The sequence below is a fragment of the Emys orbicularis genome, chromosome 3 (genome assembly GCF_028017835.1).
Source record: "Emys orbicularis isolate rEmyOrb1 chromosome 3, rEmyOrb1.hap1, whole genome shotgun sequence".
NCBI classification, from domain to species: Eukaryota; Metazoa; Chordata; order Testudines; family Emydidae; genus Emys; species Emys orbicularis.
In genome coordinates, this window is record NC_088685.1 from 62,479,643 (window position 1) to 62,505,771 (window position 26,129).

At 42.4% G+C, this 26,129-nt stretch overlaps 1 protein-coding gene across 1 annotated transcript in view; it reads left to right on the forward strand.

The window, feature by feature from the left end:
• The window catches only part of SENP6 (SUMO specific peptidase 6), a 165,544-nt gene extending 139,768 nt beyond the window's left edge, over positions 1–25,776 (forward strand). The window contains exons 19-24 of the mRNA XM_065402243.1: positions 6,131–6,570; positions 9,932–10,035; positions 11,859–11,947; positions 15,305–15,373; positions 15,469–15,619; positions 24,663–25,776. Of these exons, the coding sequence (XP_065258315.1) occupies positions 6,131–6,570; positions 9,932–10,035; positions 11,859–11,947; positions 15,305–15,373; positions 15,469–15,619; positions 24,663–24,872 (1,063 nt within the window). The 3' untranslated portion in view covers positions 24,873–25,776. The remainder of the gene's footprint in view (positions 1–6,130; positions 6,571–9,931; positions 10,036–11,858; positions 11,948–15,304; positions 15,374–15,468; positions 15,620–24,662) is intronic.
• The last annotated feature ends 353 nt before the right edge of the window (positions 25,777–26,129 follow it).

A 26,129-nucleotide genomic window follows, 5' to 3' on the forward strand; every position in this document is an offset into this window, starting at 1 on the left:
GGTCAAGGCAAGTCACCATGTTGGGCTCCACTAATGTAACGCTAGCTGATTATGAAGCAAGTCTTGGAAGAAGCCATTGTACGAGCACTCTCTGCCATGTGGCACAAGGCAGATGTCTGGGCACTTGAGAGAATCTGAGAGACAAAATGGTTGTTGCAGCTGAAACTCTGTAATTTGGTACTTCCTTGTCCCTGGAAAGCAGGGTATTGCTTGCTCTGAGAAACAGAGTAAGGAAAAAATAAAAATGTTGAAGGTCCAATCCAGTATGGGCCAAGGTAACATCCACTCTGGGGCAGACATGAAAACATGTCTTTCAATGAACTAGTCCCTGTCATTGGACTTTTTTTCATCTGTGGAGTCTGAGGTACTATTGGACAGCATCCGGACACCCAGCATAAGGCTTGTAAGGATCTGACTGGAGGACACCATTAGGATGGTTGAGTCTAAGGCAAGAGATATTTGAAAACCAAGAGGTGCTGGAGACCATGCTGGGATCACAAGACCTATTAAGAATTTCTGGAGTTGGCAGTGAAGATTGTTCAGGTGGAAGAGTACTCTGGAGATGAGGGGACTTCTGTATAAGGTATATGAACTTTCGTTTGTTTGTTTATTTCTGCTGATCACGGCTAGTTTTGCAGGCTCATGAATGGGCGAACAGACTTCTGGGTTCATAAGATCATTGCCATAATTGTGAAACTGACAGATGCGGTCTCAAGTGAAAGCAGAAGTCACTCCTACCATGCCCTCCAGCCTCGGCAAGTGTCCTCTCTGCCCTGATTGTGCTGCCGCAGCACAGCAGCAGCTTTTTATGCCCTCCCCATTCATCTAGCTTTGCTCCACTAGATTCCAGCAGGTAGACAGCTCTCTCTAACCTTCTTCCACTTGAGGCTGAATAAGCTGTTTCAAGTAAGGCCAAAGTTTCTGAGAACTAACAGTGGCTAGCTAAGTCATGCCACATGTCCATATGCAAAACTGTAGTCCAGTAATTTTAAAAGTCAAACACTGAAATACAGAAAATGTAAAAGAAGAACTTCATTGCAACAAGCCCTAGCATCTTAGCCCTAGCATGTACTTGCATTATATCTGTTGTTTCATATGCCAGGCTAAGGTATCCGTTCAATTGGCTACCTAGTTGCAAATGCATTTTGTTCTGCTTTTTGCTTAATTCATATCAAAATTTGGGTACAAGCTCATTGTTTGCACACAATTAGAGCAGTTTGCTAACAGCCACAGTCAAGGGGCATGGAATCTCAGATCTTTTCTCCTCTTCCATTGTCCTCACTGCTATTCATTAAGAACTGGTCAATATACAGTTTTCGTACTGCTATAACTCTCAGTTGCAGGCGTGATTTTTTTTTTAAACTGATACAGTTATATTACTATAACTCCTAAAGTAGATGCAGTTAGACTAGTATAAAAGTGCTATACAAGTATAGTTTATTCCCGTTCAGGAAGGGTAATAAACTACCCTGCTATAACTGCATCCACCCAGGGGGAGTTGTATTGCTTTTTAACTATACCAGAATTATTAAAGCAGCACAGTTTTTGTGTGTAGACAAGGCAGAGCAGTAACCTAAAGTAGAGAATGTATTTTTAACTAAAAAATTTTGAAATCTGCAAATTTTTGCCGATTCAGACTATTGTCTTTACCAATCAGACCAGAAGTTGATGCTAATATACCTGTGGCCCTATGGAGCCTTCTTATGTGTGTTTAATTTTGGAGCATGTCCTTAAATTATAATCCATGAGAATAACTCAAGTGTGACTTTATCCCTCTGTCCCCCTTGTTATTTGTTTTTGTTTTGTTTGCTGGAGACTTAACTATAAAGGTTATGTTAAGATGCCTGCAATAAATTGTCCAACCTGCTCTTAATCCCCAATGATGGAGATTCCACTACCTCCCTACGCAATTTATTCCAGTGATTAACCACGCTGACAGGAAGTTTTTCCTAATCTCCAACCTAAACCGCCCTTGCTGCAATTTAAGATCATTGCTTCTTGTCCTATCCTCAGAGGTTAAGGAGAACAATTTTTCTCCCTTCTCCTTGTAACAACCTTTTATGTACTTGAAAACTGTTATCCTGTCCCCCATAAGTCTTCTCTTTTCCAGACTAAACAAACCCATTTTTTTCAGTCTTCCCTCATAGGTCATGTTTTCTAGACCTTTAATCATTTTTGTTGCTCTTCTCTGGACTGTCTCCAATTTGTCCACATCTTTTCTGAAATGTGGCGCCCAGAACTGGACACAATACTCCAGTTGCCTAATCAGCGCGGAGTAGAGCGGAAGAATTACTTCTAGTGTCTTGCTTACAACACTCCTGCTAATACATACCAGAAGGATGTTTGCTTTTTTTGCAACAGTGTTACACTCATGACTCATATTTAGCTTGTGATGCACTGACCCCCAGATCCCTTTCCACAGTACTCCTTCCTAGGCAGTCATTTCCCATTTTGTATGTGTGCAGCTGATTGCTCCTTCTTAATGGAGTACTTTGCATTTGTCCATATCGAATTTCATCCTATTTACTTCAGACCGTTTCTCCAGTTTGTCCAGATCATTTTGAATTTTAATCCGATCTTCCAAAGCACTTGCAATCCCTCCCAGCTTGGTATCGTCCACAAACTTTATAAGTGTACTTTCTATGCCATTATCTAAATCATCGATGAAGATATTGAACAGAACCGGACCCAGAACTGATCCCTGCGGGACCCCACTCGTTATGCCCTTCCAGCATGACTGAACCACTGATAACTACTCTCTGGGAACGATTTTCCAATCAGTTATTTCTGTCTTTCAGGTTCCAGCATGTTCAGTCCCCTACATCCTCCCATGTATTGGCAAAATATGAGCCCAAAGCATCTCTGATCTGATTTGCATACCTATTTCAAACAATGTTTGTGTAAGTCTCAGCTTCAGATTGTGCTTCCCAGATATGTTTATAAGTGCTGGATGCTTTGTGGCCTCCTTACTGTATAGTCTGTTAAGCACTTCCACCTAGCATTCAGAGATGTGCAGAATACAACAAGCAGATATTAAAAAACCCATGTTGCCAATTGTACTGTGATTGCATGTTAGACACTGCCATTTTGTGTTGAGCCTTCCAAGTGCACAAGGATGATGAAAGCACTGAACTGGGACTCAGGAGATCTGGGTCCCAGCTCAGCCACAGGCTTTTTATATGACCTTAAGCAGCCATTTAATCTCTCTTGTCTCAATTTTCCATTTGTGAAATGAGTATTATAATAGTTTCTTACCTTTTATAGCAGTGTTGCAGGGTAAAATTGTTTGAGAGCCATTCAGGCGTTCTGGTGATGGTCATATACATGCTTATATAAACCATCCTGCACCTGTGTGGATGTGTAGTTGAACCAACTTCTGTCTGCATTGGGGTATGTCTTTGTGACCCAGGTAAGGAGTGGGTTTGGAGCAGGGCTGGCTCCAGCATTTCTGCCGCCCCAAGCCACAAAAAAAAAAAAAAAAAAAAAAAAAGCCGCAATCGCGACCGGCGGCGGCAATTGGGGGGGGGGGGGGGGAGCCGCGATCGGCAGCGGCAGTTCAGCAGCAGGTCCTTCGCTCCTAGAGGGAGTGAGGGACCTGCTGCCCCTGAATTGCTGCACATGCCGCCCCAAGCACCTGCTTGTTAATCTGGTGCCTGGAGCCGGCCCTGGTTTGGAGGGTCACTGGAAAATCACTGTTGGGATAGAAATCCAGTTAGTTTCAGTGATGTACGAAGGGAAGTGTGTCCTTCGGTCTGTTCCTGAAAAGTGCAGAGTTTTTTAAAATTCTTGCATGATGTATATTGCCTGGCACCTCTGTTGAAGAACTAGGAACCAACTATGATGATCTAGTAAGACTTGCATCACCCAAGCTTTTTCCTTTAAAGTACTCCTGTTCTTGATGGAGTGGGCACAGAATGGACACTTTTTTTTTTTTTTTTCTTCTGTAACTGCAGCACAATTCAGGTGAACCAGTTACTCAGATCTCTCAACGATCTCAGACATATTTGCTAGTTGATAAATTGCAGTGTAGAGATCCATTGCAACAGCATACACCGTGAACTTGCCAAACCAAACTGATGCCCGGGGTAATCACACTGATTTTTCTGTGGTCAGCAGAGCTCTTTCTGATGGTCTGATGCCACATTTGTAAGGACTTGCTCCCCACAAAGGCACATAAAAGTTTTTGGTCTCTTACGAAGGTCTGTAGTCACTGCTGTTCATACCAGGTCTCAGACAACTCTGTATCATCATTCTGTGTCAGGGACCAAACTTAGTGCTCCACCTGGTTAGCTCCATCATGAGGAACATTTACTCCAAGGACCAGGAAACACCTGGAGAATCCTTCACAATCATAGGATAAATTCCAATAATTGCTGATCTTCTTTGACTCTACTTTATATGTTGGCAGTACAACTGAGAAGACCTCTGCTAGGCAGCCTGAGATGATTCACTTTTGTGGAGTTTCAGCCAAAAAGAGCGAACTCTAACTATTTGCCCTGGCCTTCATTTTGAGGATATGTCTTCTCAATTGCTGAGTTTCTGATGGAGTTGCTGGAATTTGACCATCTGCTTCCAGAAAGCCTTTTTGAAATCTCCCACAAGCCACTGTTTCAGGGAGTTCCTCCAGGAACTGTGGGATAAGTATACAGAAGACAGCTGAACTGCAATGGCTGAATAGAGGACTGTGTGGACACAGGGCAGAATTGACCTCAGAACAGGATGGATGGTTTAGACACAACTACTCGGATGCAATTTACAGCACTACAATCTTACTGGTTCAGCTGCCAGTGGTTCAACTGTCCAGTATAGAGACAGCCTAGAAATCAAAATTTGAAACTGATGTTATTTGCATTCAGATGCTAGTAAACAATCAGTCTGTTTATAGAGTTGGTGATAAAGTATACAGTTAACAACACATACAAACAATGCTTGACAAATGCAATACTGGAATTTGGCATAGTATCTGCAAGTAAAAAACTTATGGTTGTGCATCTAGTAAGTGCTGGAAGGAATAAGAAATGGGGTAAAATGCAAAAGCACACAAGTTTGATTTTTCTAAAAAAAAATTAGGAGCCTAAGTGCCATTGACTTTCAATGATACTTAGGCTTTCTGAGTGCCCAAGTCACTTTTTAAAATGGCCCTTAAGTGCCCTGGGAGTCTAAGTGCATTTGAAAATTTTACCTTTCTTAGAGAAAGCCACTAGTTAAAACTCTTTAGCTATGGCTGCATCTGTATAAAGCACTGTTTTGTTTGTGTTACAGTAGCTCCAGGAAAGCTCAATCAGATCACCCCCAACCCCCCAATCTCTAATTTGCTGTCACTCCATGTGTGATTGTGTGGAGGTGCAGGTTCTCAGTGAAACTTGTAATGGCAAAGGGATGAAACACCTACTGTGGGAGAAATTGGGGTTTGAATCTCACTTTACAAGATTTGTTTCTGGGTTGGTTGGTTGGTTTGTTTCCTCTCAGTGGTTTTTTTTTTTTTGGACACTGTAGTGGAAGAAGTGTAAACTCTCTTCCCCTATGGCTTCACACACTGTGGTGATGGTGGCAGCATTGTCCCCACTTCTTCTTCCTCTGTTCTTCCTCCACCAGAGGTTACATGGTATTGGAAGAGGTGTGTGGGATCATACTTATAATTAGAGGGTTTAGGGAGCTGGAGATTGTGGGCTGGCCATGCCAGCAACAGTCAAGACTGATTGACTGAACATGCAGGCTGGGCTGCAAGTACAGAATCTCCAGGAAAAAAAATGAGATGCAGTTGTAAAATATCAGCTCTGCAGTTAACAAACTAGTCCACACTGGAGGAGGAAAAAATAAGGAAACTTATATATTTAAGCTTCAGAGGAGGAAGAGGAGTATGAACAATGAGTGAAAGAAATATCCAGACAGTGTCCCTGTTTAACTAAACATATCCTATTAATGAGTTTGGTGGCTAGCTAAGTACATGGAATAATTCTGCCTTCGGAGAATGTTATGGATGCTTAAAGCAAATCTGTTCAGGAAAGTGGAAAAACAAACCAACTCCCATCCCCAATACTCGTTGCTAACTACAATTTTTGCCACTTTATTTTTGATAACTTTAAACATTAAATCAATATAAACTTACTAATTTATTTTTCTTTTGCAGTGCTCACTGGTTTTTAGCTGTCATCTGTTTTCCTGGTTTAGAAAAACCCAGATATGAACCAAATCCCCACTACCATGAAAGTGCACCAATGCAAATAAAAGCATCCTCTTCAGAGAGAGAGAGCAGCACTCCATCTCCTTTGCCAAATGAATTGGATTCGTCTTCACAAAGCTCTCCTTCCAAATCTACAGTAAAGAGAACACTGAGCAAAAAACTTCCTGTAGCTTTAACTGACACAAACAGGGAAATGGAGGACAGTGAGTCGCTATATTGTAGAAGAAGCCCTTGTAGGGGAAAAAGTGGAATTAAGAAAGTAAATCAAATAGACAGTGATTCAGAAGAACCTAGGACCGTGGAATCTGCATGTCATAAACTTGATCATAGGACTGCAGATGAGAATGGCATGCAGAGTGAATACACAACTGCTGTACAACCTATGGGTATGTACTTTTAAAATCTATTTCGATTACTTTAGGATGAAAGATTTCAGAGAGTTCATATTATCAGAAGAAAGCTATCTCAGCTGTGGAACCTTGGTTCTTCTCTCCTGTACGTATCTATTATTATACAATTTCACATACTTTTTTCTGCATTCAGTGCACAAGATGGACAACTCAGGAAATGAGGCTATTTAATTTTTGTATCCTCCATCTATCAATGTATGGGCCTCTCCCCATCATCTAATCCATGCATGAGTAAGAGATTCATTTCCTCATGAGCTTTCTGTGGTATTTAACACTTTTAAGCATCCGTGTGAATGCTTCACAAAGATGTATTTATCTTTACCATTTCACAGATGGGCACAGCCAGAAAGATGAAGGCCAGCATTTTCAAAAGTGTTCACTAATTTTTGGGTACCACAGTGATTGGCTGACCAACTTGACACCTCCAGCCTGACTTTTATCTAAGACTCCTGCGGTGGCAGGGAACTGATTAAGTGCACTGGGCCAGGCACTGTTGAACCAGAAATCTTTCTGGAGAGACTTTGGCTCTAGTGCCTCAAAGACTTATGTTATGATTAGTCCCATTGACTTCAACTGGATTACTCTCAGTGAGCAAGTTCAGCATCTGCATAAATCTTTGCAGAGTGGGGCCCTTGATCTTTCTGATAGTATTACAGAATTAGTGGATGGTGATAATATAGTAAACATTATGCAATTAAATTTTAGTAAAGCTGTTAATACTATCATGAAATATTACTTTAAAAATAATGTAAATTGTCTTGGTTAAGAACATCTCAAAACATTCAGTTAGTTTCCAGAAATGGTAGTCATCAATGGGAATGTATTTGAATTGAGAGAGATGTCTAGTGAGGTAATACAGAGATCATGTTAGGTTTGATCTTCGTATGCAGTCTTAATTATGTGGATGAGGGAGTTTAACAGATGATTTAATTTTTCTAGGTTTCACAAGGAATATAATTTCGGTTATTCTATAAATATAAGTATGTATGAAACTTCAAAGTTTCATTAACATTTGATTGTATAAAACTTCAGTGCACAATTGCTGCAGTTGTGTGGCTTTTTTCTGTTTCTTTCATTTCCTTTCTGTTCCAAGCAAGAGACTCCCTCAGCTCTTCTGTCCACATCATAGTGGAAAGGGAAGAGGAGGAAGAAGGAAATGCGTCAAAATGTATTATTACATATTTGATGCCTGTGAATTATTTCTTAAAGTTCGATTTAGACTTCTAAGGGCCTAAGACACTTTTGAATATGGGACTTAAGGGCCATAAGTCATGTAGGTGTGTTTGAAAATTGTACCCATGTTCTCCAAACTTAAATTTGGACGTGTGGTGGCTTTTTCTTTTTTACCTGAAGTTTTTAGCTTGCTTATGCAAAATATCTGCACCTTCATCCTTATTTAAAGGGAATAATATTTCAGAATACTCTACTAGTGGTAAAATAATAATGGCTGGTGAATGTAGTGGCTGCTAAAGTTAAGACTTCAAAATAATTTCTAGAACGACCCCATCTTCATATGCTGCTAACTTCCCTAATTTTAGCCTTTGTGCCTGAAATTTTCCATGCTTGATGTCTGCCTCAAAGTGAAACTTTTTTGAAAAGTTTGAACAAAATATGTATCGTCAAGTGTGAGTTATGAGAGGGAGAAGAAAATGCAGTTTTCCCACTATTTTGTTAGTTGTGATTTATGAGGTGGCTCACAGTTGCTAATCCTTTACACTTCAAATTTGACATCCATAACATTCATTACATGCTTTGCCCAGTTGCTTTAATAATTCATAAGATGATGGAATTACAGTAGAACCTGAGAGTTATGAACACCAGAGTTACGAACTGACCAGTCAACCACACACCTCATTTGGAACTGGAAGTACATAATCAGGCAGCAGCAGAGACCAAAAAAACAATTACAATACTGTGTTAAACTGCTAAAAAAAAATAAAATAAAGGGAAAGCAGCATTTTTCTTTTGCATAGTAATGTTTCAAAGCTGTATTAAGTCAGTGTTCAGTTGTAAACTATTGAAAGAACAACTATAACGTTTTGTTCAGAGTTATGAACATTTCAGAGTTATGAACACCCTCCATTCCTGAGGTGTTTGTAACTCTGAGGTTCTACTGTATGTTCTAATATCCTTTTCCTCCTTACTCCCCAGGTATCTGTGCCATAGAAAAGTCATATTTTAAACTATTAAGTTAAACCCCTAGATACACTGGGCGTAGGTGAACAGCTATTTAAATGCATAGCTGTGTTTCCAGCTCCAGTTTATCACCAGTCTTGTGATAGTCTCATTCAATCTTATTTCCAGCAGGTGGGGCTTTAAGAAAAATATCAACTATCAGCTTCCCTTTTTTTTTTTTTTTTAAATGAAAGTTTCCAGTACTTTATCGTACAGAGAAGTTCGAAAACATGAAACAAGTACGCCAAAGGCTCAGAAACAAGAAGACAAATAAAAAGAAACTCGTATATATTTAACGTGTGTGTGTGTGTGTGTGTCTATATCTATATACAAAATATGAGATTTTAAAACAAATCTCATTTATTTGAAGGCCTGTCCCATGACTTTTGAATGCATAGGGTTGGCAGCTATAGCATTGTGAAAAAACTTAGTTTTCTGAATTGCTCCAACTCAGTCATACCAACATTTGTGGGGGAGGGAACAGGTTCTGTAAAAATACACCCCCACTTTCTGTTGCTGCTTTCATCTTTAAAATACCCATTTGGGTTAAGGGAGTGAGTCCTGACCTGTACTTCTAGGCAAATTACTTCAAAACTATGCCTTAGTTAAGTCATGTGTAAAATAGGACCAATAATGTTTTAACTCACCCTTGGCAAGTGCTTTGAATCCTACCAAAGAAAAAGGACTTTAAGTACAAAGTATTACTAGTCTTGTTTTGATAGATGCAAGAAGTAAAGCACAGAAAGGGTAACTCGTTTGTGTGGGAAAACATTGAGTACATTAGGCAAAGGTTTCATGGAGAAGAACTGAGCTGTAATGCTGTGATCAAGCAATAAGTCACATAATGTCTCTGCTTTCTCATCTGTAACACTGGTATATTTATTTACCTACTTCACAAGGGCTCTGAGACTAGTGTTTGTAAAGTTCCTTTGGAAATGTAAAGCTTTCAGGAAGTAATTTGCAACGCAGAATTTTGCTAGTGGCATAAACACATGTAGCTTAGTTTCACTAGTTATCATTTTGGTCTAGGTCTAAAGATTTCAAATGCAAAACACTTTCTGAAATGCTGTTTGTGAGGAACACTTCACTTAGTCCATTATGAGGTTATAAAAATGATGTTGTATTTGATTTTTAAATGTATGGCTATCTGTGTTTAATACAGATGGCTTGCACAAAATCAGGCTGAACTATAGCGAAGACTCCACTGATGGCAGTAAACTAAATGAAGATGAGCTTATAGATTTTTCTGAAGATCAAGATAACCAGGTAAAGAATTTAATAATGTTGCTTAGGTAATGTGTACTATTGTTCCCCTTCTGAAGAACAAAAATCAGATTGCATGTGTGAAGAGTGTTTTCAAAAGCAGTATGCAGATAGTAAATTATATATTGTGTGAAACCTAGATTTGACATTTGTAACATTAGAACCTAGAGCATTTGTTGCTCAGTATTAGAATTATACTTGCATTTTAGCTGCTAGAAGATTAACGATATCCTCTTTCACGAAATTGGCTCAGTAAGAATCTGCTGTACAGATCATGCACTATGCTTTGTGCAGTTTTGTTTATTGACCATGGAGTATAATGATTTAGCTGAGGTTTTAAGAGACCAGTGACTAGTACTTTCCCTCAGTTCCTCTGCTTCTGTCTTCATAGCAGGTCCTGGAACCATTCACTCTCTGTTCTTTAAATGCCATTCCTTGGCAATAGACAGACTTTGTAGGTAGATGTTAGTTTTTTTTTTTTTTTTTTTTAATTAAATTTAAATTGGGGTTTTTGTCTAGGTTTGTCGTCTTTCACTCTCCACTCCCAAATCAGAGGATCAGAAGAAAACATTGGGATTTAAAAAATGTGGGGTCTTAGTGGAAAATGTCCTTTACAAATCCATTGTAGGCCCACTGCTTTGAGATCCTGGGAGGGAGGGCATTCTTCCGGGGCCTGTAAAGGCTGTATTGTCCTTACGGAAGATGTATACAAAGTTATCCTCCCTTAAGAGGCCATCAGAACTAAACCAGTGCCAGTGCAGGTCTTCACATCTGAAATCAAAGGATCAGAGACCCTCAAATCCTTTCACATAAGTAATAGGAGTCTTCTGTTCTACCATTTATCTCCCTCTCCAAAAAAGAGACTGAGTACATCACACCTTGGGATTGGAGTTTTGTTAAGCAGCATTCTTCCTACCGAGCCCAGGATACTGAATAATCTTTTTCAAGGTTTGCATTTGTGGTTTTCTTGTGGTCAAAACCTCATATCTGGGCTGAAACCTAAACTACTGTTGCAGATAGACTAAACTAATCTCTCCCAGCTCATGATGGTGCCGTGGTCTGCTTTAAGCCTTCCCCCAAATAGACTCCTTATTGTCTTTTCTCTGGCACTCCCTAAATCCTCAATGAAAAAGAAACCTTCGCTGGGAGCAGATGATTGAGAGGCTCTTAAGAGGGATGGGCAGAGAGTCTGAGTTGGGGTTGGTGGAGGGAGGCAGTCAGGAGAATGGTGTAGGCTGTCTTGGCCTCAGTCCCTGCATTTTGGGAGGAGAAGGGGGTATGTTGAATCTTCTTGTTGCAGCAGCAGCTCAGGATTCAGCCTGGATTTGAAGTTACAATTCACATCTATCAGAATTTGCCAGAATTGGAATAGAAACAGGTAAGTTGAGCTAAAATATACAGAGGCTGACTGCAATAGAAACCTTTAAGAAGTCACAGCCATAGGTGAAATGTGCATGACACTGATGCCAGAGAACAGCCATCTAAATTCTCCCTCAACTTGGCAACACATTGCATTGTGAGTTGGCTAGTTCCCTCCAAAAGATTTTCAAATAATTTTGCTGTACTTTTTTCTTTTGTTTTTTGAAAAGCCGTCTCCCAGTCCTGGTAGGTTTGCTGAGTCTCCTCAATAGGAAATTGACAAGGAGTAATGTTAGCTGAAAGTTTGAGGATGCAAAATTTACTATTAATTTGTGGGAGTAAAGTATGCTAAATTTGAGTTCCCTGTCTTAAGTAAATACTATAAATATAGTAAGTAAAATTTGTATTTGCATTCCATTTAAAAAGCAGTCAGCCTATAAACTCCCACAAATATTTTGTTTTTGTAGGAAGACAGCAGCGATGATGGAGGTCTTGTAGATGATAACTGTAATTCAGAGTTGGGACAGTGGCATCTGAAGCCTAATATCTGCATACAGTAAGTATAGAGATATATTGATTAGAACGAGCTTCAAACTAATACAGTGTAAAACAGAATGACAGCACTAAGAGGGTGTCACTCAAACTTTATAAGATGCTGCTAACATACTGTTTATATGTTTAGAGGTTTCTATATTTTGCAGTATAATCTAGTTTTAGGATTTTGTGTGGAACTCCTTATGCACTGAAAATAGATATTCCCTTTCGGTTTGCTAAGGTTGAAAGACTTGCTTTTACAAGCATCTGAAGATATTTTTATTCTAATAAAGCTGCTGTTCTTAGTGATTTAGTATTTAGGCTCCAATTCAGCAAACTACTTAAGCGTGTACTTAAGTTCCATCCCTATTTAGCAAAATACATAGGAAATGGCTTACAATTCAACATGTGCCTAAATAGATGTTGAATTAAGGAATTTGTTGTGGGCATCTCAAATTAGCAGGGGAGAATGGGACAGATATTAAATAATATAAAGCTAAAATATGTATACAGTCTTCATTTCTTGCCAAAAAAATATTGTGCAGTTGTCATCTTTCTTGCACCTCTTTCCCTGACTTACCTGTTAGGTGTATTTCCTTTGCTTTGTTCAGAACAGTCACAACAGAAATTCTGTTACTTCTGTAATTGCTTTTCGCTAAAATATTTCTTTCTATTGCAAACATGAGAACTGGATTCCAAGAACCAGAAAGCTATGAAAAAGCACCTTTATTGCCTATCACTAGCTTTAGTAGTTCACATTTTAAGTGATAAAAATGTAGGCTTCTAAAGTCATAAATACTTTTTAATTAGCATTGATGCCTTTACAGCTTCCCTTCTATTCTTTCTCTACCTTTTAATCCTATTTTTCCTTCCTCATTTTTCCTTTGTGTTATATACTACAAGAAGGAAAAAAATGCAAGTATGTTATAATATTATAATATAAAGCTTACAGTAACAAATACATAATGGTTTAATGCATGTGTATCATCCATAATTAATTATATATTATGCCCTATTTATAACAGCAGAAATAAACCTAACTTGTGAGATCTAAGAATATCACAGCTTGAGGTGCAATGACTTCAAGTTATGGTTTGAAATGAAATACCCCATGCAGATGGTGATTGCCCCCCTTTGACACTGCTCCCACCCAAAATAAAAAGGCTTAATGTGCCATGGATTACCTTTAGCATGATGAACTCTAGTCTGTCTGTAGAAATGGACACATCACTTTAAAAGCCATAAACTCTTTAATATCGTCACACATAACCATAAGGTCCCTTTTACTAACAAGATCCTCAAAGTGTCATGTCAAAATCTTGGTTTAACAACAACAAAAATAATGTTGGGGTTTCATTTCTTCATTAATTTAAAATGCACCTCTTTCCTGAAACAATATTTTAATATTTAAAAACCCATTGCTTGTGTAAGTAATTTACCTTGTTTCGAAGTTTAAAGGCTGTGCAATTCAAAAATTTTTACAATTACTAGGCTAACATTTTTATTTTTACTATAAACATGGTTAAATATTTCCATTCTACATTGAAAAGTAATTACTTGCAGTAGCATCATCTATAAAAGTATAAGACAGGGGTCCGCAACCTTTCAGAAGTGGTGTGCCGAGTCTTCATTTATTCACTCAAATTTAAGGTTTCGCATGCCACTAATACATTTTAATGTTTTTAGAAGGTCTCTTTCTGTAAGTCTATAATACATAACTAAACTCTTGTTGTATGTAAAGTAAATAAGGTTTTTAAAATGTTTAAGAAGCTTCATATTAAAATGCAGAGCCCCCCGGATGGTGGCCAGGCCCCGGGCAGTGTGAGCGCCACTGAAAATCAGCTCGCGTGCTGCCTTTGGCACCCGTACCATAGGTTGCCTACCCCGGTATAAGATGTAGTACAAAACAATTTTTGCAGTATCTGAACATTGCATTTGTTTTCTGTTGTTGGGAGTAGGCTGTTCATTTGGGTACATGAATACAAGGACAAGTTGTCTCCACTGTTAGCAGTGATAAGTATATGAACCAGTAACAAATATTAGTGCAATCTAACTTTTTCAAAAGGTGTTTTGTCTGATTTTTTTTTTTATATGACTTTTCTTTTGCTTCAACTTTTACTGCCAGTGGTTGGAAAGTTCTGGGAACTAAATGCTCATGCAAAACTTTTTTCTGTGGTAGGTTCACTGAGTAAGTTGAAGAGGTAGTTAGGTTTTTTCCCCCCAAATATGGGAAACGTGTGTTGTTGTTTTTTAAGTGTAGACATTTGTTATGCCATTGTACTGACTTACAACTTAAAGCAGTAAATGAGTTTCTGAAATATTTGTTTATATTACTTCTAAAAGAGAGGACATTGTCATTTTGATACTGACTATATATAACTGTGTATATTAAATCATTAACTGTATTTCTGTTGCAGTTATCTGACAATGTGTACTCTACATTTTCTTCATTGTTTTATTTGCTGTTTTCGTAAAGGGACATTGTCAACTTGAAATCTAGTCAATTTAAAAAAAAATAAGTTTAGTAGTATAAGAGATGGAATCTCGGGAATTTACAACTGCATTTTATTTTAAATGTCCTCCTTTTCCCTATTGCTGTGTGAAAGACCCACACAAAAACCAAAATTGATGAAGGCCTAATCCAGCTAAGTGCTTAAGCGCATGCTTCATTTCCAGGATGCCATTAATGTCAATGGGATTAATCACATAATTAAAGTTAAGTACATGCTTAAGATCTGGTAGAGCACTTAAATGATTATACAAGAAGATCAGTGGCACTCACTGTACTCACAGTTTTGTTAAATGCCCAGAGTTACACACTGGAAGAATAGAGTAAGTTTTATCTTTAGGTCTTATGTGTAACAAAGGGTATGTCTACACTGCAAAGAAAAACCCGTGGCACTGAGTCTCAGAGCCTGGGTCAATTTACTCAGGCTAGAAATAGCAGTGTAGACATTCCTGCTTGGGTTTGAGCCTGGGCTGTGAAACCTAGCGAGAGGGAAGAGTCTCGGAGCCTGGGCTTCAGCCTGAGCAGTAACATCTACACTGCTATTTCTAGCCCCACACTCAAGACCTGCGAGCCTGAGTCAGCTGACCCAAGCTTTGAGACTCAGCGTAATAGGTTTCTCTTTGCAGTGTAGACCTAGCTAATAAGTAAATAATTTTCAGACACAATGTGATCCTTTAAAATTGACATTTGTAAATAGCCACTAAAGCTTTCTGGACTTAGTGAAATGTTAAATCTAGAGATAACTTATTTTGCACTTATACTGACTTCAAAACAAGTTGTAATATAACTTTTTGTGCTTTTCTAATTGTTATAAAATGCTTAGTACTTCCCAGAGTGTAAAAAAACAAACAAACTTTTTCTCATTCATAGACCCTGCATTCTGCTTATGGACTCCCTGAGAGGCCCTTCCCGGTCAAATGTTGTGAAAATACTAAGGGAGTAAGTTCTAAACCTGTAATTCCATTTTTTTCAAAAGTTTTAACATTCCATAAGGGGGAAAAAAAGTCTTGATTTCTGTACACCTTTTGTCACAGATATTTGGAAGTAGAATGGGAAGTCAGGAAAGGTAGTAAAAGAAGTTTCTCCAAAGATGTCATGAAAGGCTCCAATCCAAAAGTGCCACAACAGAACAACTTCAGTGATTGTGGAGTGTATGTACTGCAATATGTGGAGAGCTTTTTTGAGGTAAGTTTACCATGCTTCTGTCATGGTATTTATTTTGTATCCTGCATTAGTCAAATAAAACTTAGTTTAAAGAATGGGAAGCATTCCAGTGCAACAGGATTTATGGGTGTTGTAAAATAAGTTTGCAAGATGAAACAAATCCATTCTGGAAAAGACAATAGTTCTCATATTTAATGATCACACAGAAAAAGTGTCACAACATACAGTTTAGAAGATATGGATGTTTCTGAGGAAAACATTAAGAAAAATAATGTTTTCCATTGCTGCACACAGTGCAAACATATTTTTAAATTATGCCTTCAGCAACGCAGTTTTAAGTGAGCCTTGTAATCAATTCAGCTTTAAACACAGAAGAAGCTTCTATTAATATTTTGACAACCTAGTAAGTATATCTAATTCTTGAGGGTTTTTTCTTCTAATAATCCAGGAAATAGGGTTTTGAATATACTCAGTTACTGTAAACTTCTCTCATTGGACTTCTCACTACACTAGCATTTAAGAAGCTCAGCCACCTGGATGTGCAGTTAAATTACTGAATTGTTACCAGATAAGAACCAATCCTTGTTGCATTGAAATAAAACAGTATAACTCCCATGATTTCCATAGGACCAGAATTTGACTTTAATTGATAAGCTTCTCTTTTAACTTTCTTACATATTTTATTACTTTTACCTTCAAATTAGAGCCTCATGCACACTTCCATGTGAACTAACCTGGGGAACATGGCAGGCAAGAACTGTCTTCATGATATATTCCCTCTTTGCATGAATCTGCAGTCATGAGGTACTAGAGGTTCCAGTTCTTCATATGGTGAAGGAGTTAAGAGGCAACCAAGTTCTGTAATAATTTTCAGCCCACTCACCCTGCAGAGTAGTTCCTAAGTTACTACAGACTGAGTCTTTCTCCCTATCTGGTCTGGCAACATGATTAAAGAAATTGTCAGTCAGGGATGCTCCTTGCCTCTGGCATATCCCCTGTGAGCCACATTATACTGCAGGAAATAACATATGGGGGAGAATTTGGCTCTTAATATTGTACTAGATGCACAGTCATTGAATTTTTTTGAGTTGATAAATAATCCAGTCAGTTTTGGTTACTAATATATTTGAAAATTACAGAAAAGTCCCAATAATTGTTTCAGCTACCAGGCAAATAGCAGAAATTAAAAAAAAAAAAAAAAAAAAAAGTGGTGTTTAAGGTAAAGCAGGGGCCACAACTGTTACTAAAACAAGTGAAGAAAAAGAAATAGAGGAAGGGAAGCAGCTACAGAATGTTATTTCATGTACTTTTTTCCTTAGACATGGATTTATTTCAAATACATCTCTACTCATATTTAAAAACCTAACCTATATGTTTTGAAAGTAAAACCGCTTTGACCGACAAATACAATAATTAGGAAACATAAGAGATGTCTCTTTCTTATCATGATAAAAAGTAATTACCGTATATACTCGTTCATAAGCCGAATTTTTTTAGTAAAAAAGGGAAGCACCAGAGAAGGGGGTCGGGTATAGAGCCCCTTTCCCCAACAGAGGGAGCAAGGAGAGGCAGCACAGCCAGAAGGGAAGAGGCGGGGCCAGAGTCTCTCCGCTTCTGGCCACGCTGCTTCCCCCCAGCCTCCGAAGCAGCTGTAGCTCCAGGGCTGCAGCTGTGCCACTCGGCCTCGCTCCCCAAAGCAGGCTGTGGCCGCACCGCCCAGCGTGCCGGAGCATGCTGCAGCCGTGCCGCCCGGCCCAGCCCGCTGGAACATGCTGCGGCCGCGCCGCCAGGTCTGGCCCGCCGGAGCAGGCTGCAGCCGTGCTGCCCCGCCTGCCGGAGCAGCTCCATCCAGGTCAGAGACATCCTCCCCTGGCCCTCCCCAGATAAGGTGGGAAGGGATGGGATGGGGAGAGTGTGGGGGTCATGTGGGGAGTGGTCACGGGTTACTCCCCTGACCCCCAGCTTCTCCCCCCCAAAAAAATTTCCCCACCAGTTGCTGTCCCGGCCCGTCAGGGTAAGCAGCTGGCGGGTAAGCAGCTGGCGTGCCGGGACACTTTGTTTACTTAGGCTTACCTCCGTGCCTGCAGACGCTCAAGGTAAACAAACCATCTCGGCCCACCAGCAGCTTATCCTGATGGCCCGGGAGCCAAAGTTTGCTGACCCCTGAATTATAGGGTCAGCTTATGAATGGGTTATTAAAAAATTTCCATTTTTACTTATCCATCTTGGGGGGGGTTGGCTTATAAACGAACCGGCTTATGATCGCTTATATACGGTACAACTGACCATACATTAATCTAACTAAAGGTAAAATGCTTCAGTTATCAGATGCATTGTAGTTGTAGCTATGTCAGTCCCAGGATATTAGATACACAAGGTGGGTGAGGTAACATCTTTTATTGGACCAACTTCTGTTGGTGAAAGGGATTTCAAGATTTTTATATTTGTGAGTTCTTCGAGTGCTTACTCATATAGATTCCAATTAGGTGTGCGCGCGCCGCGTGCACGATCGTCGGAGAATTTTCTACCCTAGCAACACCCGGTGGGTCGGCTGTGGAGCCCCCTGGAGTGGCGCCTTCATGGCGTTGGATATATACCCCAGCCGACCCAGCTCCCCCTCAGTTCCTTCTTACCGCCCCTGACGGTCATTGGAACTGTGGAGCGCGGCATAGCTGTTCTCCACTCTCCCTAGCTTATCCTGTTAATTCTGTAGATAGTTGTAGTTATAGTTGTTGTATAGTGTTAGATAGTTATTCATCTTCGTTGTTAAATAGTTGTAAATAGTTAGCGGGGGTTAAGGGGGTTGTTCTCCCCTCTTTTCCCCCCGGCGCATAGCCGGGCTCATGCCCAAGGCTCCTGGCTTTAAGCCGTGCGCGTCCTGTTCTAAGCCTATGCCTATGGGTGATCCGCACGACTCGTGTCTGAAGTGTCTAGGAGAGTCCCATCAGACAGATAAGTGCAAGATCTGTAAGGCCTTCAGACCGAGAACCAAAAAGGAGCGGGACTTTAGGCTTAGGCAGCTCCTCATGGAGGCGGCACTTAGCCCGGATCCTCCCTCAGCGCGCCAAGCCCCGGCACCGACCGGTACTGCACCGCGGGCAGAATCGGATAAGGCCTCACGGCACCGGCCTCCTTCGGCACCGCGACCGCCACAAGGGCCTCGGCGCCGTTCCCTGTCTCCGGGACACAAGAAATCCCGCAAGGTACAGGAGACTGCTGTCCTGCAGACGCCGGCTCCCCCGGTGCCGGGGGTAGAGCTGCGTCCGCCTTTAGAGCGCCAGAAGCAGCAAGTACCTGCTACACCGTCGACTCCGGCGCCGCGGCCGTTGAGTCCAGTACGGACTGGCTCACCACCTCGGTCGGTGGTGGAGCCTTGTCTCCCGTCCACTCTGGAGACCTTCGCGACGGCGAGAGACCTTATCGCTCTCACGGAGCCGGCGCCGTCTCAACCACCGGCACCGTCGGCTCCTTGCACAGTGCAATCCAGGGGCAAGCCTGCCCTGGTACGCCCGCCGTCTCCGGACGTCTCCACCATCAGCCTCTCGCTCGGCACGCTCTGAGCCCAGAGTCCCGGAGGCCACCATCTCCCGTCCTCCCCCAGGGGGCATGGAGGCTCCCGTGCCTACGCCACCTCAGGCCCTGGTTCCAGGGGCAGGTGATGCTCCGCTCCAGGGACCCTTAGAACAGGACCCTCCGTTAGACCCCTTGCCCGCTGAGGCATCCTCCTCATCTTCCCCGGATGAGGCGGTGGCGGGTACAACAGCCTCGGGCCCGCCCCCGATAGATCTTCGTGCCCACCAGGACCTATTACGTAGGGTGGCACGTAATATGGACCTCCAGGCGGAGGAGATAGTAGAGGTTCAGGACCCGGTGGTGAGCATCCTCTCGGCTGATGCCCCATCCCGGGTAGCATTGCCACTAATTCGGACGATTCAGGCTAATGCCACTACCATATGGCAAACTCCTGCCTCTATTCCACCCACAGCCAGAGGGGTAGAAAGGAAGTACTTCGTCCCTTCCAAGGACTATGAGTACTTATATACTCATCCCCCACCGTGTTCACTAGTGGTGTCATCGGTAAACGCAAGGGAGCGTCACGGCCAGCAGGCTGCAGCGCCCAAATCGAAGGACGCTAAGCGCTTCGATTTGTTCGGGCGTAAGGTGTACTCGGCGGGAGGGCTGCAGCTCAGAGCGGCAAACCAACAGGCGCTCTTGAGCCGCTACAACTTCAACTCTTGGAACTCCATGGGGAAATTCAAAGAGTTGGTTCCCCAGGACTCAAGGGAAGAGTTCGGGGCCTTAGTGGAGGAGGGTAAGAAGGTGGCGAGGACCTCCTTACAGGCCTCATTGGACATAGTGGACTCGGCCGCCAGGACGCTGGCGTCAGTTATCGCCATGCGGCGAGTCTCCTGGCTCCAGGTCTCGGGCTTGCCACCGGAACTGCAGCAGACCCTGCAGGATTTACCTTTCGAGGGCCAGGGGTTGTTCTCAGAGAAGACGGACTCTCGGCTACAGAGCCTCAAGGACTCGAGAACTATCATGCGCTCCCTGGGGATGCATGTCCCAGGGCCCCAGCGCAGACCCTTTAGGCCCCAGCCTCAAAGGTTCTACCCTCCCCCGCCTCGTCCGAGACAGGACTTCGCCAGAAGGCGGGGACGAGGTGGTAGGCGAAGGTCAACCGGCCCTCAACCCAGTCAGAACCAGGGCCCACCTAGACCACCTTCAGGTCCTAGGCAAAACTTTTGAAGGTGCGGTCGAGGACGGCGCCCCAGCCACTACCCAGGATCCATCTCCCTCCTTTCAGGATCGCCTCTCCCGTTTCCACCGTGCTTGGTCCCTCATAACATCAGACTGTTGGGTCCTTCGCACGGTGGAGAGGGGTTACGCTATCCAATTTTCTTCGTTCCCACCCCCCCTCCCCGTCCCTCTTCAGGGACCCTTCTCACGAGCATCTCCTTATACAGGAGGTTTTTGGCCTCCTATGGGAGCCATAGAGGAGGTGCCACCAGAGTTAAGGGGCAGGGGGTTTTATTCCCGCTACTTCCTGATCCCCAAGTCAAAAGGGGGTCTGCGACCCATTTTAGACTTACGCAGACTCAACAAATTCATAGTAAAGTTGAAGTTCTGCATGGTCTCCTTGGGGACCATTATCCCTTCCCTGGATCCGGGAGACTGGTACGCCGCCCTCGACATGAAGGACGCATATTTTCATATAGTGATCTACCCCCCTCACAGGCGCTTCCTTCGATTTATGGTAAACGAGGTGCACTACCAATTTGTAGTCCTTCCCTTCGGCTTGTCCGCGGCTCCGAGAGTGTTCACAAAATGTATGGCTGTCGTGGCAGCATACCTTCGTCGACAAGGGATACAGGTGTTCCCGTATTTAGACGACTGGCTGGTGCGCGGCCGCACCAGAGAGCAAGTTCAAGCTCACGTCCACATAATAGTACAAACATTCCACGAGTTGGGCATTCTACTCAACAAAGAGAAGTCCACTCTAGAGCCAACCCAGAGAATAGAATTTATTGGGGCAGTCCTAGACTCCAGACTTGCCCGAGCTATTCTACCAGACAGTCGTTTTCATACAGTCACAAGCATCATTCGAGGGCTCAGGGCCTTTCCGATTACTACAATAAGGACGTGCCTTGCCCTATTGGGTCACATGGCCTCTTGCACTTATGTAACCAGGCACGCCAGACTTCGACTTCGCCCACTGCAGGCCTGGGTATCGTCGGTGTACCGCCCTCATCAACACAGCCTAAACATGGTGGTCACAATCCCGACCTCGGTCCTGGCCTCTCTCACCTGGTGGCTGGACCGCAAGGCGGTTTGCGCAGGAGTGCCGTTCCACGCCCCTCAACCCTCCCTGCACCTGGTCACGGACGCCTCATCTCTAGGTTGGGTCGCTCACCTTGGGGAGCACCATACCCAGGGAATGTGGACTGCACCCCAACTAGCCCTGCACATCAATGTTCGAGAGCTGATGGCGGTGTGCCTGGCCTGTCAGGCATTCCTCAGTCTCCTACAGGGCCGTTGCGTGTTAGTCCTCACCAACAACACCACGGCCATGTTTTACATCAACAAGCAAGGAGGAGCCCGCTCGTCGCTTCTATCCCAAGAGGCCATTCGCCTGTGGGAATTCTGCATCGCCCACTCGATACATCTCACGGCATCATTCCTTCCTGGAGTCCAGAACACGCTAGCGGACCGTCTCAGCAGGTCCTTCCAAACGCACGAGTGGTCGATTCGCCCGGACATCATCTATTCCGTCTTCCAGAGGTGGGGATTTCCCCAGGTCGACCTGTTCGCTTCTCGAGCCAACAGGAAGTGCCACGCGTTCTGCTCCCTACAAGGGAGATCTCTGGGCTCCCTGTCGGACGCGTTCCTTCTAACCTGGAAGGACCACCTGTTCTACGCTTTCCCTCCATTTCCACTGGTCCACAGTGTACTGCTCAAGCTACGCAGAGACCAGGCACGGGTGATTCTAGTCGCTCCAGCTTGGCCAAGGCAGCACTGGTACACCACGCTTTTGGAGCTATCGGTTCAAACACCGATCACGCTTCCCTTGTGCCCAGATCTGATCTCTCAGGACCACGGCCGACTATGTCACCCCGACCTGCAATCGCTCCACCTCACAGCGTGGATGCTCCATGGCTGAATCGGACAGAGCGGCAATGCTCGCATTCCGTACAACAGATTCTGCTGGGAAGTAGAAAGCCCTCTACATGGACCACTTACTTAGCCAAGTGGAAACGGTTCTCCTGTTGGTGCAAGCAGCGAGCCACGCCCCCCTTGCAGGCGTCTATTCCTCTTATACTTGAATATCTCCTATCCCTAAAACAGCAGGGCTTGGCGATATCTTCGGTCAGGGTGCACCTGGCTGCTATATCGGCGTTCCAGCCAGGAGAACTCGCTTCCTCGGTCTTCTCTAACCCGATGGTCGTTAGATTCCTCAAGGGCTTAGACCGACTGTACCCACAGCAACGCCAGCCCGTTCCGACGTGGGATCTCAACCTGGTTCTCTCAAAGCTCACAGGGCCTCCGTTCGAGCCATTGGCTACCTGTTCACTCCTGTACTTATCTTGGAAGACAGCCTTCCTTGTAGCCATCACTTCAGCAAGGCGCGTTTCTGAACTCAGGGCGCTTACGTCTGAGCCTCCATACACTGTTTTCCATAAGGACAAGGTGCAGCTTCGCCCCCACCCTGCCTTTCTCCCCAAGGTAGTTTCATCCTTTCATGTGAACCAGGATATATTTCTCCCGGTCTTCCATCCTAAGCCACACGCTACCCGTCAAGACCAGCGTATGCATTCCTTGGACGTACGCAGGGCCCTGGCTTTCTATATTGACCATACAAAGCCGTTTAGGAAGACGACACAACTCTTTGTTGCAGTGGCCGACCGGTCTCCTCACAGTGCCTGTCCTCTTGGATCACGTCCTGTATTCTTGCTTGCTACGACCTGGCCGGTGCCCTGACACCGCGCCTCACCGCCCACTCCACGAGGGCTCAAGCCTCCTCGACCGCCTTCCTGGCTCAGGTCCCGATCCAGGACATCTGTAAAGCGGCGGTTTGGTCATCGGTCCACACATTCGCCGCTCACTATGCGCTGGTACAGCAATCCAGAGACGATGCTGCATTCAGATCAGCGGTTTTGCACACAGCGATGTCTCACTCCGACCCCACCACCTAGGTAAGGCTTGGGAGTCACCTAATTGGAATCGATATGAGCAAGCAGTCGAACAAGAAAAGACGGTTACTCACCTTTGTAACTGTTGTTCTTCGAGATGTGTTGCTCATATCCATTCCAAACCCGCCCCCCTTCCCCACTGCCGGAGTAGCCGGCAAGAAGGAACTGAGGGGGCGCTGGGTCGGCTGGGGTATATATCCAGCGCCATGAAGGCACCACTCCAGGGGGCTCCACAGCCGACCCACCGGGTGTTGCTAGGGTAGAAAATTCTCCGACGATCGTGCACGCAGCGCGCGCACACCTAATTGGAACAGTTACAAAGGTGAGTAACCGTTTTTTCTAGAATGTGCCATGGAAACCTGCAGTAGTGTATAAATGTTTTGTAGTAATCGTTGTAATTTGGTCAGATCTCTTAAAACATAATCACTCAGCACAGTAAAATGTGTGGATGATACATCTCCAATGAGAAAAGAATGATGCTACAAGAAGTGATGCTGGTGACTAAATAGGATAATATCCTTTTCTCTGATCTGTTTAAAGCAGTGCCCAGCAAGGTGGTAAGGAGTGCTGTGCTGCTGAAGGCACTGCTTTTCAGATGAAATGTAAAATTGAAGTTCCTGACTAATTGTGGTCATTAAAGACACTTATACGAGTAGGGGTATTAACCCAAACGTCATGATCAAATTCCAGTTTGGGTTATTACATTCAGGCTACCAACATTTTCCATAAAAATGGTAAGATGGTTTTCTTTTTGTTCAAAATCATTAGTGTTGTTTTTACAGTACTAACATGTGAAAGCAAGGTCTGTGTGTCCAAAAGATTTTGCAGTCTAAATAAAATATTTGTGCAACTTTTGTGTTAATTCAGTCATACTGCTTTGGTTAAACATTAGTGTATGTCAGGTTACTCCATGATTTATTTGAGTTTAGGGGGGAGTGTAAAACAAAAATAGAAGTCCATTCCCTGATGCGTGGAGGGGAAGGAGGAAGGAATGTATCTTTTCATTGATGGATGGAGTGATTCCTATATCAAATTATCTGTAAAGTGGTTTGAGATCTTTTTGGATGGAAGGCACTATTTTACATTTATAAATAGCTTTATGTCATTTCTACTTTCTAAAGTTTCTATAAAATTTAACCATTTAATGATCAGTATCAATCATCTTACAGATCCTGTGGGAAAACATTTAATGGTAGTCAAATATTACTTTGAAAAATCTAGTTCCCCAAGATGATTATAGAGATTCCTTTGTTACTCACTACAGAGCGAGAGAACATTTTGGTGACAATTCCAGATTCTCAATTGCATTGTCTTGTGTTTAATATCACTGTGTTGTATAAAGATTATGTTATAATACTCATCTGAACTCTTTCCAGAATCCCATTCTCAATTTTGAGCTACCAATGAACTTAACAGACTGGTTTCCACGCCCCAGAATGAAAACTAAACGAGAAGAAATACGAAACATAATCCTGAAATTGCAGGAACAGCAGAACAAAGAAAAGAAGGGACAGAAGGACCTACGTTCACCAGAAGGATCTCTGCAGGAAGGAACAGAACAATTTATCAACAGTAGCTCAGACTAAATATTATGTCTGTTGCATGTTAGCTCTGCAGTCAAAAACTGAAATATATTTTATCTTTGTCTGCCCAGACTAAAGAAATGGAGTATTCTCTGCTCAAAAGTTATTTGGGAATGTTAATGCCTGTAAAAATGTGTGTCATAAAAGGAATACATTCCCAAAAAGATATGTATTAAGTAAACAAGTTTGTACATATGTTAATGAGGCCAACTTTTTCAGCATTTGTAATTAATTTTTTTCACTTGTTAGGAAGCTTTTGTTATGTATTTCTGTTAATAGAACTTAAATAGCTACTTCTAAACATAAAGCAAATAAAGAAAATATTTATAGGATGAAATGGTTAACTTTTTCTTTTTCAGTAAAATTGTCATGTAACACATAGGGGATGATCTGGTAGCAAGATAATTAATTCATATTGTGACCTTTACATTTGCCCTTACAAGATTATTCTGCTTGATCTACAAACAATGAGTACGTGTCAAAATGCACTGTGACCCCAGAGAGGGTTAATTCACATGCTCACATACAGTATCCAAATGTAAGCAATGTAATTGTTAAATAGGAATGCTTCAGATTTGGGGTCATGAGAAGATATGCATTGCTGTTTAAAAAAAGAAAAAAACACAGTTGCTCTTTGACCAGAGATTACTACTCAAGCAGTATTATAACAGTTTCAAATAAAGTGATCTTGAGTGATACTATTAAATCATATTTTGTGAATCCCAGATGTTGTACAGTTGTATTTTGAAACTTCCCTCGCTATAAAATTGTATTTTGGTAAGTGTACTTGGATAGCAGATTGCCCACATTACATTTTCTATGTTACAATTCTGAATGTCACATTCATATGTGCTTTATCTAAGTAATGAACATTTACAAATGTATGATTACTATTTTTTGTAATGTCCACACCAAAAAAACCAAAATATCAGTGTTCATTGCTTGCTTATTTGTTTGTTCTTGATTCTAGGTAGCATCAAATTAAGCTGTTGGAAATAATTAGTTTATTTGGATATTTTCACAGTGTAATCTGATTTTAAACAATATAAAAACACAGCCTTATAAAGCCAGCATTTCTTGTAGTACAGAACGAAGCCACTACCTTGCACAGCCCTTTAAATATTAAAAAGGTTTTGTTATGCAGATGAGAGAATAAGAACTGTTGTTGCAAGGGTCTTGAATAATTCAGTCCTTCCTTAACATTAATTAATTTATATACAGGGAGGGGGAAATTGCCCCCTCCCATTTAAAAAAAAAATC